This window comes from Hoplias malabaricus, chromosome 2, assembly GCF_029633855.1.
Source record: "Hoplias malabaricus isolate fHopMal1 chromosome 2, fHopMal1.hap1, whole genome shotgun sequence".
NCBI classification, from domain to species: Eukaryota; Metazoa; Chordata; class Actinopteri; order Characiformes; family Erythrinidae; genus Hoplias; species Hoplias malabaricus.
Window position 1 is genome coordinate 40,958,723 of NC_089801.1, and position 18,236 is coordinate 40,976,958.

Below are 18,236 nucleotides of genomic sequence, written 5' to 3' on the forward strand. Positions count from 1 at the left end.
TGCTAACGGAGTTTAATTCTGCACTTAATGAGGAAAAAAAAAGAGAAAAACAAGAGTTGGTTACTTATTATTCTTCTGTTTTCATTTTCCGTTTCTATGACAATGAGAATGGCCTGTGCCTCTCGCCACAAGGGGATTTGATCCACTTCAATCCATTTGAGTTTGTTTATGAAGAAAGTGTTGGAAGCTGGTTTACGAATGGATCTGCTAATGCTGACATGTACAAGTTTGACTTTGACATTAAAACTGCTTCAAACCTCCTCTGAGTAGAGTTTTGATTTTAGATTTTTATAGTTATAATGTGTTATTTTTGCGCTTACTGACTGACTCATAATGTTGAAACGTGCATGTGCCAGTAGGAACTGTTAATTCAGCTGTATTTCACAGAGAGAACTTAAATTGGTGCAACTACAGCATCAGTTGTTAGTTCAGCCATATTTCACATTCCAGTTCGTGAACTAAATTTGGAATCGTTCGGCAGTGACCAGAGGTCCTCTTTTCCCTGGACAAGTACTCTTTTTGGGACCTAAAAGTGTGTGTTCAAGTGTTCAGAGAGTTGAGAGATTAATTGGGACACGCTTGTGCCACTTCAGTGCTGTAGGTTCACTGTCCACCGCGGTGAGCAACTCAGTGTTTTACTGGAGTCTCGAACAGAAATGTGTTGAACATTGTTGAGGTAATATTTATCATAGTCTCTTCTTTATATTTAGAAAATGTTTCAGCAACACAGCCTTTTGTTTTCTACCATATATTTAACAAACAGAAAGTCATCTTGCCTGTCCCTATAAAAACACAAATACACAGACACATCTCACCGTTACTGACTTTCTGATGAGTAAATTACATCTGCACAGCTTTTTGTTTAACTTTACACTAAAACAGACAAAATCTCAAAAAACCAGAACACCAGAGCGAGGTGTTACTCAAAATAAAAGAGGCTGTGAATTTGTTACAGTACTGTTTTATCAGAAAGACCCTTATAGAAATGTAAGTCAGTAATAAATATCTAGTTCCCAGTGATGCCCTGTTCCTTTATCAAGTGTAGATTACTTGGTTCATAAAATGTTAAAGTGCTTGGTTTTAGAAATGTTCAAAAACTTAAATGTTATCTTGTTGCTTTGTGGTAAACGAGTTGCTTTAATGTCATCTGAACACGGTGCTCCAGTTTTGTAGTTTTGTATGAACAGAAAATAATAGGCTTTCCATGATCATACTTTCACTGTTAGCAACTGACACGATAAACTATTTTTATAGTTTATTACTTGTTTTTACTGTAAACAAAGACATTGATATGAAGCACCAAAGCTTCCCCAGACCTTCCAATGACAAGGGTATGCATTTTGGACTTTCCTGCTTTTTTAAATACCAGAAACACCTCTGTGACATTGGCTATATGGCTAACGGCGGTCCAGCTAAACTAGGTTAGCCTAGTTTCTCTTTGTTATTTATTTATTTTTGAGGGATATTCACAAAAATATTTTAATTTAAAAGTTAAAATAATAATAACAATATTAGTAATAAAAATATGTATGGTTCTGTCAAACCTGTTTTTGGTTATCTTGTTTTATGTTTTGCTTGATTTTATGAACCAATGAACAGCAGCAAGAAATTTCAACAAAACTTCAGGCTGATTTAATACGTATTTGGTTTATTGTTTAATTTATGATTAAAATAACACTTTTTTATTTAAAACTATTTTGCAGCATGTTTATCCTCTAGTGGTTAAATCTAAAGATCGCAGCCCATCTTTATAGGTAATCTCATATAAGAAATATTACAATAACAGCTTTCCTACATCTCCGTAACATTGTTAAGTTTAGAAATGCCTTAACCCTGCTAGATGTGGAAAAATATGCGTATGTTTTTTTTACATCAAAATTAGTTTACTGCAGTTTGCTACTGTCAGGATGCTCCAGCAGAAACATAAGTAAATAAACTCCAGGTAAAACTTCAGTTTTCCCGGCCACTGTCACCTTCGGCTGTTCACCCAGGGCTTTCTGACTGACGCTGTTATCTGTTCTGGTACTAATTCTGTAAAGCTGCTTTGCAACAACAACTGTAGTTAAAAATAACTATTTTGATTTCATTATAGAGAATAAGCAAATGTTAAAAGATTAACAAGCTACATTTGATCTATAGCAAAAAGGCATATGCTGCCCTGTAGTGCTGAAATCTGAGACTCGAGATGAGAAAGGAGATTAGCTGTAGCCATTAGCGGTAGAAGATAAGTACAGCTGCCTCTGTGATCTGTTTGGATGCACTCCAGCCGACTCGGCTTCCATAACCATCCCAGTCCATCGCTGCAAAATCCCCACACTGTCGCGGGGAAAATTCTGGGAAAAAGCCTCCTCCTCCAAAACAGCTCTGTAACACATATGTATAGGTAATGTAACACCCCTGTCACATGGAGCTCTCACGGCAAACAATTGTTGTTATCTTGCCCAAGAAGAAATATTTCAACACCAAAGTTTATGTTTCACTGTACAGACCTTATACCAATAGATGTCCCTGGATCCTTTTGAGTAATTTATCAGACTGAAGTGACTCAAATTAGATTGTTTGTTTGTTTGTTGGTTGGTTGGTTTTTGTATTTGTTTTTTTCAGCATCCTTTGGACATGTCAAACCAGATATTTTTTAAATTCAGGTTTGTGTCACTTTATTATGTAGTCCTAGATCTGATGTGTATTCGATTTGTGGGGATCAGTGTGCATCCCAAACAGCACAATGTTCCTTACGTAGTGCATTTCACAGATTATTGAACTAAAAGTATTACACTCAGACAGATTGCAAAGTGTGACACTTACATATAGCAGAGTACAATCGGTTTTATAATTCAACATACAGAGCATTATGTGAGTGCAGAAACCATTATTTTATTACCTACACTCTGCACTACACAGGGTGAACAGCATTTGTGATTGAGCCGATCTCTTGGTGCAGTAAAAGACTACTGGTGTTTTCTTTTGTTGTTAGTGATGGAGGTGGCTTGCATAAAAGTATCAGTGTTTGCATGCTGCTGCTACAGACAAAATATTTTAACTGATTAATAAGGATTGTAATGTGATTGTAGCATAAGAGGCCTAAATTTAAATACTGCTAACAAGCAATGCTGTGCACTCCCAACAACCCCAGTTGAGAAGAACCGTGGTTTACTCGTAATAAATGTGCACAAATAATCAGTGTCAACCTTGCACTGGGAAACAGTTAAAAATAACAAGACCACATTAAGTAGTATGTTTGCAGTGCAAATAACTTAAGTGTTTTCACGTGTTCTGTGTTGCAGTCCTTGGGTTTAACTCCAGAACAGATCGCCATGGCAGCCTTCTCATAATTAAACACCCTGAAACTTATGAAGCCTGGTTCAGTGTTCTCTGGGTAAAACAAAACAAAACAAAACAAAATAAATAATAATAATATTAATAATAATTTTATTATTAATAATATGTTATCTGCAAATCAGTGGTTAAAACAATTCCAAATTTCCATCAGCTATAAACACTAACTGATTCTGTTCCAAATATTGTCCCATGTTAAAACAAGTGAAGGTTATTTGTTTATGGTTTTAGAACTAAACATTTGCTACTGACCACAAGTAAAATGTCCATAGGCCATTTTTACTAATTACTGCTGTGAACATTTTGTTATTAATGAATGAATAAAGTACACAAACATCAAACTCAAATATTTGTCCATTTGAATAGAATTTAATCATTTTTAGTGCCATTGGTCTACAGCTACATAATTTAGACAGAAGTTGAGACACATAAACAAAAACATCATACCTCGAATAGCTGGTCCATAAAGGTTGTGGTTGAGTTCAGCATCTCCAACATCATACACCACTGGAACAGAGGGGCCATGATCTCCAGGACAAGCTCCTGCCTTGTACTTCACAGGTAGACGCTAAAGTATGAATGTTTAATTGAATTAATAGAAGAAATATATATATATATATATATATATATATATATATATATATATATTCATTTTATAAAATCACAAATTCTGTTCAAGGCATCTATGATGATTGTTTTGGTACATATTGTACATATTTGGAAAATAAGGTACCAAAACAATCATCATAAAGACCTTGTGACAATTGCAGCCACTTAGCAACACCCAGCAACCAACAGAGATATCATAGCATCCTGCTTGCACACCCTTAGCAAAATCATTTTAACAATTAACAACATCCTAGTAAACACATGGCATATAATAACCACCTAGCAACAACCTAGGCCACCATGGCATACTACAGCAAACAACCACCATAACACTAGCAACCACCTGGAATACTATACCAACCACATAGGAGTTTGGGCCCAGCAGTTTCAGCTTTTCAATCAGATGCTGAGGAATGATCCCACTGAATGCTGAAATTGTAGTCTATGAACATTCATTTGTTCATAGTCTGTAATTGCTTATCCAGTTTAGGGTTGCGGTGGGTCTGTAGCCTACCCGGAATCACTGGGCGAAAGGCAGGAACACACCCTGGAGAGGGTGCCAGTCCTTCACAGGGCGACACATACACTCACACATTAGTCTATGAACAGCATTCTAAAAATATTTATATTGCATCCTCCATGCATGAACCTAGGATTCCACAAGAAACACCTAGGGATCCCTAAAAGCCACCCTGGATGCACTTTTATATATGCTAGTCTTAAAGGAGCACTCTTTAAGATAGTAACTCTACATAGTCAAAAATGTCCAGGGTGTGTTATAATGAAAAAAAAATGTCCTTGCTCCCATTTTTTATGAGCTGACCTCAAAGATCTAAGATTTTTTTCTATGTACACAAAAGGCCCTTTTCTCTCAAATATTGTTCACAAATTTGTCTAAATCTGTGTTAGTGAGAACGTCTCCTTTGCTGAGTGTAAGAGACTCGGGGGGCAGACTGACGGAGGCGGATGCACTCGCTAAAACACAGTACTTTTATTAAAGAAATATAACAAAACAAAGAGACTTTAACAGAAGGAAAACAAACAGGGAGCCAAGCAGGCTAAACTAGACATGGGGAGCTAAACAGGGCAAATGGGACTGACAGATTAAAGAGTTAACGAAATAACGACAGAGGAAATGAAATTACGACATGAAACAACGACTTGGAAAACAATCACGGAGAAACTGCAGAGACAGACAGACAGACTAGATAACACGACTGACTTGACATAGTACAAAGGAGAAATGTTCGACAAACAGGAGAGACACAAGGGAACTTAAATACAAGACACAGACAAGATACACCTGGACAGATAACGAGGAGGACAGACAAGGAGGCGGAACAAAGGCGGGACTAGGGCAACAACAAAGAGCCATGTGCTGAGAACAAGGACAATGTCGGGAAAACAGACATGACAGGACGAGGGCGTGACACTGAGATAATCCATCTACATCACAGGTGTGGCATATCAAATCAAATCAAATCAAATCAAATGTATTTGTATAGTACTTTTTACAACTGTTGTTATCACAAGCAGCTTCACAGAATTCCAGTAAGCATAAAGTTTTAACACGAAAAGTAAAAATGTAAAGAATGTAAAAATCCCCCAGGAGAGCAAACCACGGGCAACAGTGGCAAGGAAAATCTCTGAGCTGAGGAAGAAACCTTGGGAGGAACCAAGGCTCACAATGGGACCTATCGTCTTCTGGTCAATCTACTGGTAAGAATGGTTAGTAGTCCATGAAAACTTCAATGTAGGGTGGGCAGCTCCAAAGCTGGTCTGAAGTGTTGAGCAGGAGCTCGACAAAAAAAAAAGTGGAAAGTGGTACCGGAAAAGTGGTAGAGCGATGGAGTTAGTTGTGATCTGTTTGGTGTTTGTAAAGCAGAGAATGTGAACATTTCCAGAGTGTGGCTAATGACTCCGGCAGATCTGACTATGACAGCTTTAACTAAAAGGAGAGAACCAGAAGGACACACAGACACAGGAGCATCCTGAAACACTGGCATCCCTCCGCTCCACCGTCAACAAACCTGAGTGATCGCGTGAAACGGCGGGACGACACCAGCGTCTCAGTTTACTATAGTTCCCTGTGTTCACGGACCCCCTGGATCTGTCGCCTTAATCTATGGGGGAGCATTAATTATCAAAATCATAACTAAACAAATGAGTTTTAACCTAGATTTGAAGATTGCGATTGTGTCTTTTTCTTTTTGCCATTTTCTGGAAGATCATTCCAGAGTTGGGGGGCTTTATAAGAAAATGCTCTTCCCCGAGATGAGGCCATCTGAATTCTGGGAACAATTCAAAATCCAGTATTCTGTGATCTGAGTAAACGTGGAGTGTGGAGCATTTCTATACTCTATAAGGCTAGAACACTTCCAGCTTGGTTGATCACTATTTACGCTCAAGTTTCTGTGCTATTCGTTTTAAGGTACGGGTTTTATCATTGTAACATGGGGCAAACTTTTTCTGTCTTAGCCTTTTTCTTTTAAGTGGTGCCACATTTTCTAAAGTAAATGGACAGGTATTTTCTAAGTAGCCAGTTAGTACGTCTAGCTCCATTGGGTCTGATGGAGTGGGAACTTGGGTTGATAGTTCTGGGAGGTTTTCTATAAATTGTAGGGCGGTAGATAGTTTTATTGACCGCTTTGTAGAATAGCAAGGGGACGTACATATATTATGGCTAAGACGTAGTTCATATGAAATTAGGTAATGGTCGGAGATTGCTGAGGTTTGCAGTAAGATACTAATTTTGTCTATGTTAAGACCTAGTGTCAGAACTAAGTCTAAAGTGTGACTGCAGTAGTGTGTAGGCCCTGTTACATTTTGAGTAATACTAATAGAGTCCAAGATTGAGGTAAATGCCTTTTTTAGTGGGTAACTTTCCTTTTCAAAATGGATATTGAAATCTCCTACTATTATAGCTTTATGATTACTGCTAGGTTTGCAGCAAAATCACTGAATTCTTTCAGAAATTCTGAGTAAGGTCCTGGTGGTCTGTAAATGTTGCATAATAAAAATGTGTCCTTTTTGTGACTGGATTTGTAATAATGGTGGAGAGAACCTCAAAAGAAGTGAAGGTGTCACATTGTTTAACTGTTTGACTAATTTCTAGGGTATTTTGGTAAATTACACACACTCCACCTCCTTTGCCTGATAATCTTGGGCTATGTACATAATTATAGCCTACAGGGGTGGCTTCAGTTAGTGCTGAATATTCATTTGGTCTAACCCACATCAAGATCAAGATGCATATCAAGATGCTGATTAGAGAGCATGATTATTGCACATGTGTGCTTTAGGCTGGTCACAATAAAAGGCCACTCTAAAATGTGCAGTTTACTTTTACTGTATTGGGGGGTCAGAAAACCAGTCAGTATCTGGTGAGACCAACATTTGTCTCACGCAGTTCAATACATCTCCTTCACATAGAGTTGATCAGGTTGTTGATTGTAGCCTGTTGAATGTTGATCAATGGCTTCAATGGCTGTGCGAAGATTACACTGCAACATGAGGTGATGGTCATGGATGAATGGCACAACAATGGGCCTCAGGTTCTTGTCACAATATCTCTGTGCATTTAGAATGACATCAGTAAAATGCACCTGCGTTCATTGTCCACAACATATGCCTGCCCATACAATAACCCCACCACCACCATGGGCCAGTCGATTCACGACGCTGACATCAGCAACGTGCTCTCCCACACAACACCATACACACAGTCTGCCATCTGCCCTGTACAGTGAAAACTGGGATTAATCCGTGAAGAGAACACCTTTCCAATGTGCTATATGTCATCAAATGTGAGCATTTGCCCAGTCAAGTTGGTTACAACGACAATCTGCAGTCAGGTGAAGATCCCAATCAGGACGGTGGGCATGCAGATGAGCTTCGCTGAGATGGTTTCTGACAGCTGTGCAAAAATCTGGTTATGCAAACCGGTTGTTGCAGCAGCTGTTCGGGTGACTGGTCTCAGACAATCTTGGAGGTGAAGATGCTGGATGTGGAGGTCCTGGGCTGGTGTGGTTACACGTGGTCTGCGGTTGTGAGGCCTGTTGGATGTACTGCCAAATTATCTGAAACGCCTTTGGAGACAGCTTATAAAAGGGAAGCCTCAGTGCCCTTCTAAGAATCTGCATGACCGGAGACAGTGTTGAACCAAAGGAAATACTGGCCATATGTTTGAAATATAAAGGCAGCTAATAAGCAGCAAAACTACCAAGACAGTCCACAGATGGCTAATTTCCTCCTGAACAGGTAACAGCAAGTCATTTCTGAAAAATATATATATATAAGTACAGATGCCTATGCATTGATCAAAGGAGTTAAAGCTATAGTTTGTGTGTTTTATATAAAGAAAGTGAGGCATAGCAACGATTGAAAGGTGTGATGACTGTGTATTTTGCATTTTATACAAAGAAGGTGAATAACAACACGATTTAAGGGTGCAAATACTATAGTTTGTTCAAAAGAAATTGTGTCAGATTAATGTGTATTTCTGTGTGTGTGTGTGTGCGTGTGTATGCGTGTGTGTGTGTGTGTGTGTGTGTGTGTGTTTTAAACAAATTAAGAAGTAATAGTAAGAGTTTGAAAAGTCTTGCATATTCGCCTATTTAAGATGGAACAGAGAATTCAAACTCAGTAATACACCACAAATATAAATGTTTCACTAGTAGGTAGATGTTTTACATACATGATGTACACTTGGTTATGTGTTTAAAATGGATAAAATGGGAAATAAGGAATGTTTCAAAATGAGTTTTGTTTATAAAACCTTTCACAGGCTTCACATAGCTGTCTTTTTAAAGTGGAAAGGAGTAGTCAAGAAACTGGAGAATAATGCCAATAAGACTTGAATACAAACATTGTGAAAAAGAAGCAAGAATCTGCCTCCTAAAATTACATATATGGTTGATGGAAAAATAACTCCAGCCTTTTTGAGTCTAATTTAATGTGGATTTGAAGTGTAATGGCTTGTAGAACAACTCTTTCAATTTTTACATTTTACTTAAGCAGGTAAATGTTAGTGACATGATGTACAACTGGTTTCTGAGTTTTAAACGGATAAATTGGAATAACAATTGCTCTAAAAAGTTTAGTGCTATCTTCAGTTCTTAAGGTGGAACAGATAATTCATGAAGCTGGCAAATAATGCCAATGGCACTTGTAAACAGACACATTTAAGGTGGAACGAAATGTTTGAATATGAAAATTGTGAATCAGCAAATGATGGGTCTATGATGGAAAGGAAAATTGATAAGTAACCTTGTCTAGTCGAAACATTTAATAGAGTTGGACAGTAAAGGCTTGTAAATGCTAGGAAAATGTCAGCAGCTTGTTCACCACTCGTTTTTGCTTTTCTCTAGCATAGGTAGATGTTTTACTGAAACGATTAACTTTTTTCTGTATAAATAGGTTGATTATGGCACATCCTTATTTTGTTATTATGATTCAAAAATTCTTAAACTTGCTTGCTTGTGTAGTTTTCCTCAAACTGCAACCTGGTCGAGCTTTGCATCTGGGAAGGTGAGGGAGTAAGCAGACAGTTCTCTCCACTGTTTTGAAAATGTGTTGTAGTTCTCATTTGAACATGTTGTCATCAGTATTACAGAACGGTACTTTAAAGTCACAATAATAAATATAATACTAACCGTGAACAGCTGGAAGAGGTTTCCTCCGTAATCATTGAGGAAGTTTGTCTCAGTGTGGTAGCGGAGGAATGATTTTTGGGTCCAATTTTTAAACTGAACTTTATTGGGAACATGCCACACTGAAACATCCTGTGCCAGGATGTCGTAGTAACCAGGATTCTGTTGAAAAATGACAGTGAATAACTTTTTCAAGGTGTAAACATGAGAAAAACTGGAATAACACTACACAATGACTGGAGAGATTCTACCTGTACCATGGTACTGTGTCAGTGTAAGGTTTGTTACCTTGTAATCATCGCTGGTTGCAGCTTCTACAGTTCCGAAGGTGACTCTATTGGACCAGGTTCCATCTCCTTCAGGTAAGTTTGGGTTATTACCCTGTTGACTAGACCAGCGATCTCCCACAGTACATTTCCCAAACATGTTATTCTCATGAACACTAGACACCAGAGTCCAGCCTCCTCCAGCCGTGGTCATATCGCAGTATGTTTGGTAGACCACCCCAGTCTCAGTAGTCAGGTAATACAGGCCATCTGAGAGCATATTGGGGCACAAAGGTTTTTTACTAATAATATCATAATTAGATTTATTATTTGTATTATATATATATATTGGCTATGATTAGTGACTGAGCACCATATCGCTGCATGTTCTGTTTCTCCATTTTTGAATGAACTGTACCATCTGGGATACCACATTTTACATTTGTATGGAAAATTTGTTTGATCTCATTTGTTTCTTCTTAGCTCTTCATAAATATGGAAACCAAAACAACCACCAGAAATACCATAACTTCCTAGTGACACCACAACACCCAAATGTGATTCAATGGCAACTATCTCATGACAGCACAGCAACAGCCTGGCATACCTCATTTTCCGTTTGTGTCAAAATGTATTCAGCCTGTTTCTTTCACTTTTTCTTTGATTCTTTATATCCAATTATAACCATGGAAACCATAACAACTACCAGAATGTCCATAGCAACCAACTAGCAACACCCTAGCATCCTGCATAACAATAACAACAATCTAACAACAGGCTAATAAAAATCAAACTTTATATTTATTAGGAAGAAGCCCACCATCCTGATAATTCAGTACTAGGGAATCTAGACTCCATATCTATGAAATGTTTTTTGATATAAAATTGATCTTTAGATGTAAAAACACCAACACCAGGTATACATTAGCATTAATCATGTTTTGTGGTTGTGTGTGTGAAAAAGAGAGAGAGAGAGGATAGGAGAGATTTAAATCAGAATCAGAATTAATTGTTATTTAAACTATTTAAAAGTACAATATGAAAAGAGACTGTAATGCCCAGTGTTCTATCCATCCATTATCCACCGCTTATCCGGGTCTGGGTCGCGGGGGAGGCAGTCGGAGTAAAGAAACCCAGACCTCCCTCTCCCCAGCCACCGTCTCCAGCTCCTCCGGGGGTATACCGAGGCATTCATAGGCCAGTCGAGACATGTAGTATCTCCAGTGTGTTCTTGGTATGCCCCGGGGCCTCCTCCCCGTTGGACATGCCCGGAACACCTCACCAGGAGGCATCCGGACCAGATGCCTGAACCACCTCAACTGGCTTCTCTCGACGTGGAGGAGCAGCGGCTCCACTCCGAGTCTCTCCCGGATGTCCAAGCTCCTAACCCTGTCTTTAAGGGAGAGTCCAGACACCCTGCGGACAAAACTCATTTCAGCCGCTTGTACCCACGATCTCGTTCTTTCGGTCACTACCCAAAGCTCTTGACCATAGGTGAGGGTTGGGACATAGATCAAATGGTAAATTGAGAGCTTTGCTTTTCTGCTCAGCTCTCTCTTCACCACAATGGACCGGTACAGAGCCTGCAATACTGCTGACGCTGCACCGATCTGCCTGTCAATCTCCCGCTCCATCTTTACCTCACTCATGAACAAGACATGAACAAGGTGAACCTCACTCGTGAACAAGGTATTTAAACTCCTCCACTTGAGGCAGGATCTCACTTCTAACCTGGAGAGAGCACTCCACCCTTTTCCGACTGAGTACAATGGACTTGGACTTGGAGGTACTGATCCTCATCCCTACGGCTTCACACTCGTCTGCAAATTGGTCCAGCAAGAACTGGAGGTCCCGGCTCGATGAAGCCAACAAGACCACATCATCCGCAAAAAGCAGACATGGAATCCTGAGACCACCAAACTGGACACCTTCTGCCACTTGGCTACGGCAAGAAATTCTGTCCATAAAAATTATGGACAGACCCGGTGACAACGGGCAGCCCTGTTGCTCTGTTTATATAGGGACTGGATGGCTCGTAGCAAAGAGCCCAGTACCCCATACTCCCAGAGCACCCCCCACACAATATCCCGAGGGACATGGCCGAATGCCTTCTCCAGATTCACAAAACACATGTAGACTGGTTGAGCAAACTCCCACGCATCCTCCAGGATCCTATCGAGGGTAAAGGGCTGGTCCTGTGTTCCACAACCTGGGCGGAATCCGCATTTTTCCTCCTGGATTCGAGGTTCAGCTATCAGTTGGACTCTCTTCTCCAGTAACCCCACATAGACCTTACCGGGGAGGCTGAGGAGTGTGATCCCCCTATAGTTGGAACACACCCTCTGATCCCCCTTTTTTAAAAGGGGAACCACCACCCCAGTTTGCCAGTCCAGAGGCACTGCCCCCGATGTCCATGCGATGTTGCAAAGACATGTCAGCCAGGACAGCCCAGGAACTTGGGGCGAACTTCATCCACCCCCGGGGCCCTACCGCCAAGGAGTTTTCCTACCACCTCGGCCACCTCAGCCCAAGTGATAGACAAGCCCCCACCCCGGGGTCCCCAAACTCTACTTCCTCTGCAGAAGACGTGCTGGTGGGACTGAGAAGATCCTCTAAGTATTCCTTACACCGCCTTATGATGTCCCCAGTCAAGGTCAACAACTCCCCACTCCCACCATATACAGTGTTGGTGGAAAGCCACTTTCCCCTCCTGAGTCACCTGATGGTTTGCCAGAAATTTCTCGGAGCCGACCGAAAGTCGTTTTCCATGTTCTCATCGAACTCCTCCCACACCCGAGTTTTTGCCTCAGCGACAGTCAAAGCAGCGAGATGCTTGGTTCCTCTGTACCTGTCAGCTGCCTCCGGAGTCCCCCAAGCCAACCATGCTCAATAGGACTCTTTCTTCAGCTTGACAGCCTCCCTCAGCACAGAAGAGCTTCTGTAGCAAAAGAAAGTGCTCCATATATCAGCCGCAGAGTGGCCACTGTACATTAATGGCTAAATCTGTCACGGTTTGCCTTGTTTTCTTCTGTCTTTGTCTCTTCTGAGCTATGGAGCACATGGCTCTGTTTTTGTTATGCTGTAGTCTCCTCCCTTATCTCCGCCTTAGCTCTAGCTTGTCATCAGTGTTCCCGCCTCTGGTCACTCCTGTTCCAGTAATCACAGCTGCTCTGGCTGTTTCTGTTCCAGTGTTGGCAGCTCCCGCCGCTCATATCTGTGAGTCAGCCCCAAGGACTTCAAGGCTGACTCCGAGAACTGTGCCCAGGCTGGTTTCTTGGACTATGTCACAGACTTATACCAGTTCTGGACACTCACCTATGTTTGTATTTGTGCCTATATCATTCCTATTTTAGTTCTTGTTTATGTCCCATTTCCACATATGTCTCTGTCTCTGTTTATGTCACTTTGTTTGTATCTGTCCCGGTTAATGCCATGGTCCCTGTTCGTCTACCCAATACTGTCCAGTCTTCATTCTTGTCTCCGTTCCAGTCCAGTGTTTCCTCTCCTGTCCATCTCCATATTTGTCCAGTCCCCTGTTCACTCCCAGTATTTGTCTAGTGTCCAATCCCCTGTTTCCTCTCCTGTTGGTCTCTCAGGTCAATTGTCTGCCCTGTTGTCATTTCAGTCCATAGTTTTTTCTCCTATTCAGTCTTCAACCTGGTCCCATGTTTCATTTCCTATTGGTCCCTACTCTCAGTCACCTGTTTTGTCTTCAGTCCAGTCCCCTGTCTTGTTCAGTCCTTCTGCTGCAGTTCAGTCCCCAGTCCTTCTGTTTGCCCTTTGGTCTAGGAGGTCTAGATTCTACATGCCCAAGGAGTTGTGTGTTTAGGAGGGTGCTTCTGTCACACTTTTGCCTTGTTTTCCGGCTTGATATTTGTCTTCTGAGTCTCCCATTTGCTAAGGAGCACATGGCTCTCTTTTTGTTTTGTTGTAGTCTCCTCATTTATCTCTGCCCTAGCCCCGCCTTAGCCCCACCATCAGTGTTTCCGCCTATGTTTCCTTTGTTGCCCTGCCCTCTTGTTATCTCTTTCAAGTGTTCCTTGTCTGTGCTCCTTGTATATATACCCCTTTGGTTTCAGTGCTCCCTTGTCTGGTCTTATGTGCATTTGTGTGCGTCTACACCAGTTCACAATGGTTTGGTTTCTTTCTCTTCTGTCACAGTTTTAGTATTATTTTCTAGTTTGTGTTCCAGTGCTCTGCTTGTGTTAATTTTGTTAGTGCTTTTGTTTTTTGTAATAAAAGTATTCCTTGCATGTACATCCGCTGACTTGTAGCGTAGATGAACAGATTATTAATTGTAATCAAAGATATTATACTTTTAGGGGTCTTAATATGCCAAAGTTAACTTATTATGCTGAAAGACCTCTCTTAGCTCAGAGACATCTCAGAGCCACACAAGCCCAGATGGGAATTTCAGATAACACAGAGCATGTTTGTAAACAACTCTCCGGGGACTTTTTTTTATTACCCAAAGCCACGCAGGGTCAAGAGAAGAATCTTTTGGGAGACACTCCTGAGGATCAGTTTATGCTCTGTATAAAGCTGATAAATGAAGAACTTCTCAAATGATAGAATTAAACCTTAATTCCCTTTGGTTTAAAACAATTTGAAGTTACATATGTGCACAACTGTTTAAAATTAATTCCATTTGGACAATTAAAATGGGTGGGATTAATTTAATTTTATGTGCTTAAAGTCATTTTTGTTTTATATGAATTTATGTAGAACCAAGGTAGCCAAATATTATGTGTATTTGCTTAATAATTATGAAACATGGTTGTCTTAATGATATTACTTTGTGTTAACATATAATCTTTTATATTGCAAAGTATTTTTCAGAATCCTAGGACATTCATTCAAAAAGGGATGGTCTTCAAGTCTTTGTCTTGTCAAGGGTCATAAATTTTATATGATGTCACTACCAAGGTACAGGTAACAGCCAATCAGGAGCAAGAGAGACTCCAATCTTATCCAATCGATATTATAGGTGGGTCTTCTAAACTCTGGTTAAAACCCAGTGGCGCCAAATGACACACCCTTCTCTACTTTTTCAGAGCTTCAAGGCTTCAGACACTTTGAGCTTCTTCTTTCCCCACACCTTCCCTTCACTTCACTTTCCACTTTTTCTCATTTAGCCTTATTCAAGGCTAAAGAGGAAAATGACTCGGGTTTTGAAATGACTGCAGGCTCCTCTGCAGGCGTCGGACTCCCATGGCTTTCTTAAACAGTCTTGGGCCCAGAACAGAAGTTCTATTTTAATTTTATCTCTTGTAGAAAACTATAGATTAAGAAAAGTTATAGTTTAACCCTAGCAAAAATTCAACACCACACCCAGAGCATGAAGGAAACCTTAGACCTCTGACCCTCAAAAGGACGACAAAGCTTCCGGACCGGCAATGAAGAAGACGGCCACACGCACCCTCAGAATGACCTTCTGAGATGAGGAGAAACATGCCCAGGAGAGACCGACAGGGACGTGTCTCCCACAAAGCGGCTGATCAGCGATGATGAAGAATCCCCACAAAGAACTTCAGAACACCACCAGCTCCAACATAGGGGTTACTGTGTCCTAAAAGGGGGAGAAAAGGAACACCCGCGGCTGCAACCTACCAGGCCCGTGTCTGCAATTATCCAGGAAGTTGTGCCGGAAAGCAGGCGTCAGCGACATACTCCCATCTCCACGGATACGTAAGGTCACATGGTCTCATTTCTTTCATTGCTCAGGGTTGGTGCTGAATGCTTGCTGGGATCAACAATAGCCTTTTCTAGAATGTAGGGTAATTATCATAGAAAAATTCCCTCATATATTAATTTCCCTGTTCTGATCGCTGTAATCCATTTCATTATATGAATGTATAATCAATATTCATTATTTAATATTACAATTAATAAACTTAATTTAATTTAATTAATAAACTTCTAGTTCAGATTCAATTTCAGAGTCAAGAACCAATGGCGGGTCAATGTGCATAATTCATTAATAATAATTAATTCTAGCTAATTCTGCTGTATAATATGTGAATAATGTGAAGATGGCCTACTTGTCCAAGCTAAAATTGGACAGGTAAAGACACTACATATTATTTAATGACACCCAAACATGAATTAAATAATTAATTATTAATAAATTAATAATTAATCAGGGCGACACGGTGGTGCAGCAGGTAGTGTCGCAGTCACACAGCTCCAGGAACCTGGAGGTTGTGGGTTCGATTCCTGCTCCAGGTGACTGTCTGTGAGGAGTTTGTGTGTTCTCCCCGTGTCCGTGTGTGTTTCCTCCAGGTGCTCCGGTTTCCTCCCACAGTCCAAAAAAAACACACGTTGCAGGTGGATTGGCGACTCAAAAAAGTGTCCATAGGTGTGAGTGAATGTGTGTGTGTCTGTGTTGCCCTGTGAAGGACTGGTGCCCCCTCCAGGGTGTATTCCTGCCTTGCGCCCAATGATTCCAGGTAGGTTCTGGACCCACCTCGACCCTGAATTGGATAAACGGTTACAGAGAATGAATGAATGAATGAATGAATAATAATTAATTATCATTGACTCCGCTATGTCGTGCTTATGCCACCTCAACGTGTGCATTGCTATTTCCACTACATATTCATCCTTCTTTCAACCGTGACAAAATCATGCCCTTTCATTTCAACTGAAGTCTCATTATTATAAGACATCAGTTGAAATGAAAGGGCAAGAAATGAAAAGAGGAAATTTTAATTTGTAAAATTTTATAAAAGGTTTTATAAAATCTTTTTTATTTTAATTTCAATGTATTAATACAAATAAAAGCATGGCTAAAGGCAAACGACTTGTTATTTTATTTTATTTATTAATTTTTTTAGATTTACATTCATGTTGAATGTCACACACTGGCCCTGTCCTGTCTGTTTTTCTTACCATGTGCTTATTTAGCGCATGGCTCTGTTAATGGGTTTTTTTTCTGCCTCCGGCTTAGTCCCGCCTCTGTCCAATTGTCCCCAGTTGTTCCTTGTCTGTGCTGTGTATATATAGTCCCTTTGTTTCAGTGCTCCCTTGTCAGTTCCTGTGTGTGTAGATCTGTGTCTCTGTGTCTCCCATGTCTACACCGGTTCATGGCTGTCTCCTGTCTGTCCTTGTTTAATCCTGTTTAGTTTAGTCTTGTATTTATTCAGTCTGTCTGTAATTCCTGTGTTTATTTTGATTCTGTCTTTGTTGTAAATAAAATCTTTGCATGTACGACCACCTCCCTCGCCCTCCCTACTCAGCCGTAACATTGAGGTGTTTTTTGGCTTTGTTCAGTTGTTTGTGGTTGGAAGCATTTTGACCATTGGCTTATGTAGATGCAAGCTGTAGACCAATGGTGGCAGTCGATGTGTTATGTGATGAAGGTAAAGAGTCGAGGAGATAGGAAGAGAAGCTGTTAATTTCATCCCGTACTCATGCACGTTAGGCTACATATATGATCATGTCATGTTGTATATTAACTCTTTGGCATATTACAACAGTGAAGAGTGTGGTCATAAACAGACATGTTTAAAGCTGTATAAATCCACACACAATGTGTGTAGACTGTAGAATTGAACACTGATGTGAAATCTGTATGAAATTCCTGACATCCCTAACCTTAGGGAAGTACAACTGTTTGTGCAGAAAGGAGATGTTAAGAAGTTTAATCAATCACTTCTGATCTCACCATCCTTGTTTTGGGACGTTTCCTTGAGTTCCTTGCAGCTCCTGGGACTGAATTGTTCTGGTTCTGCAGATGAAAAATATAAATGGCTTTTTTTTTAACCAAGTAGATTTATTAACTTTTGATAATCAGCAAGCAATGAAACTGTCCATGCAAGTACAAGTTTTAGATCTTCTGTTGCTCTGCATTCTTTTAGCCCCCTTTCACCATGGTCTTCAACTGTCAGGACCCCCACAGAGCTGGTGTAATTTGGGTGGAGTATTATTCTCAGCACTGCAGTGACACTCACGTGGTGGTGTTGAGCTAGTGTGTGTTGTGCTGCTATGCATGGATCAGACACAGCAGTGTGTCTGGAGTAGACCCTCCAAACAAATCATACATGCTCTGTATCGGGCTGTAGTTGTAGAGTTATAAAATGCAGCTGTATGGTCAATAGAGCTGATGCAATTTTAAAAGATTTTCATCCCACCTTGGTCAGATTTGGAGATCTCCAATGCAAAAAACATCACAAGCAACAGAATCCACTTCATCATCTCTGTCTCTTAAGTACTTGAGTTGTTGCTGGGGTGTCGTCTGATGTTTTCCAGGAACGTTCACTATCTGATGCTGAGAGGAGTTCAGAAATGAAAGACCCGACGATGCGCAGAACACAGAGGCTGGTTTGTCCACTTCAGGACCACTTGCTGAGGGCTTGGAGCACAGTTGCAAGTT

At 40.5% G+C, this 18,236-nt stretch overlaps 1 protein-coding gene across 1 annotated transcript; it reads right to left on the reverse strand.

The window, feature by feature from the left end:
* Positions 1–1,651: 1,651 nt before the first annotated feature.
* Positions 1,652–18,236, reverse strand: LOC136680241 (intelectin-like). Its single transcript, XM_066658572.1, has 7 exons — positions 17,995–18,236; positions 17,529–17,591; positions 9,885–10,132; positions 9,600–9,758; positions 3,784–3,904; positions 3,269–3,372; positions 1,652–2,364 (listed from the first exon to the last, which is right to left on the reverse strand). Exons 1-7 carry the CDS (start codon positions 18,056–18,058, stop codon positions 2,212–2,214), a joined length of 912 nt encoding a protein of 303 aa, XP_066514669.1. The 5' UTR covers positions 18,059–18,236; the 3' UTR covers positions 1,652–2,211.

Bases quoted from the DNA above. Each gene is read 5' to 3' on its own strand.
- LOC136680241 (XM_066658572.1), bottom strand. From the start codon at position 18,058: ATGATGAAGTGGATTCTGTTGCTTGTGATGTTTTTTGCATTGGAGATC. The intron at 17,592-17,994 runs GTGGGATGAAAA...TTTCATCTGCAG, and splicing joins GATCTCCAAATCTGACCAAG to AACCAGAACAATTCAGTCCC. The intron at 3,905-9,599 runs GTTAGTATTATA...TTCATACTTTAG, and splicing joins ACCTCTTCCAGCTGTTCACG to CGTCTACCTGTGAAGTACAA.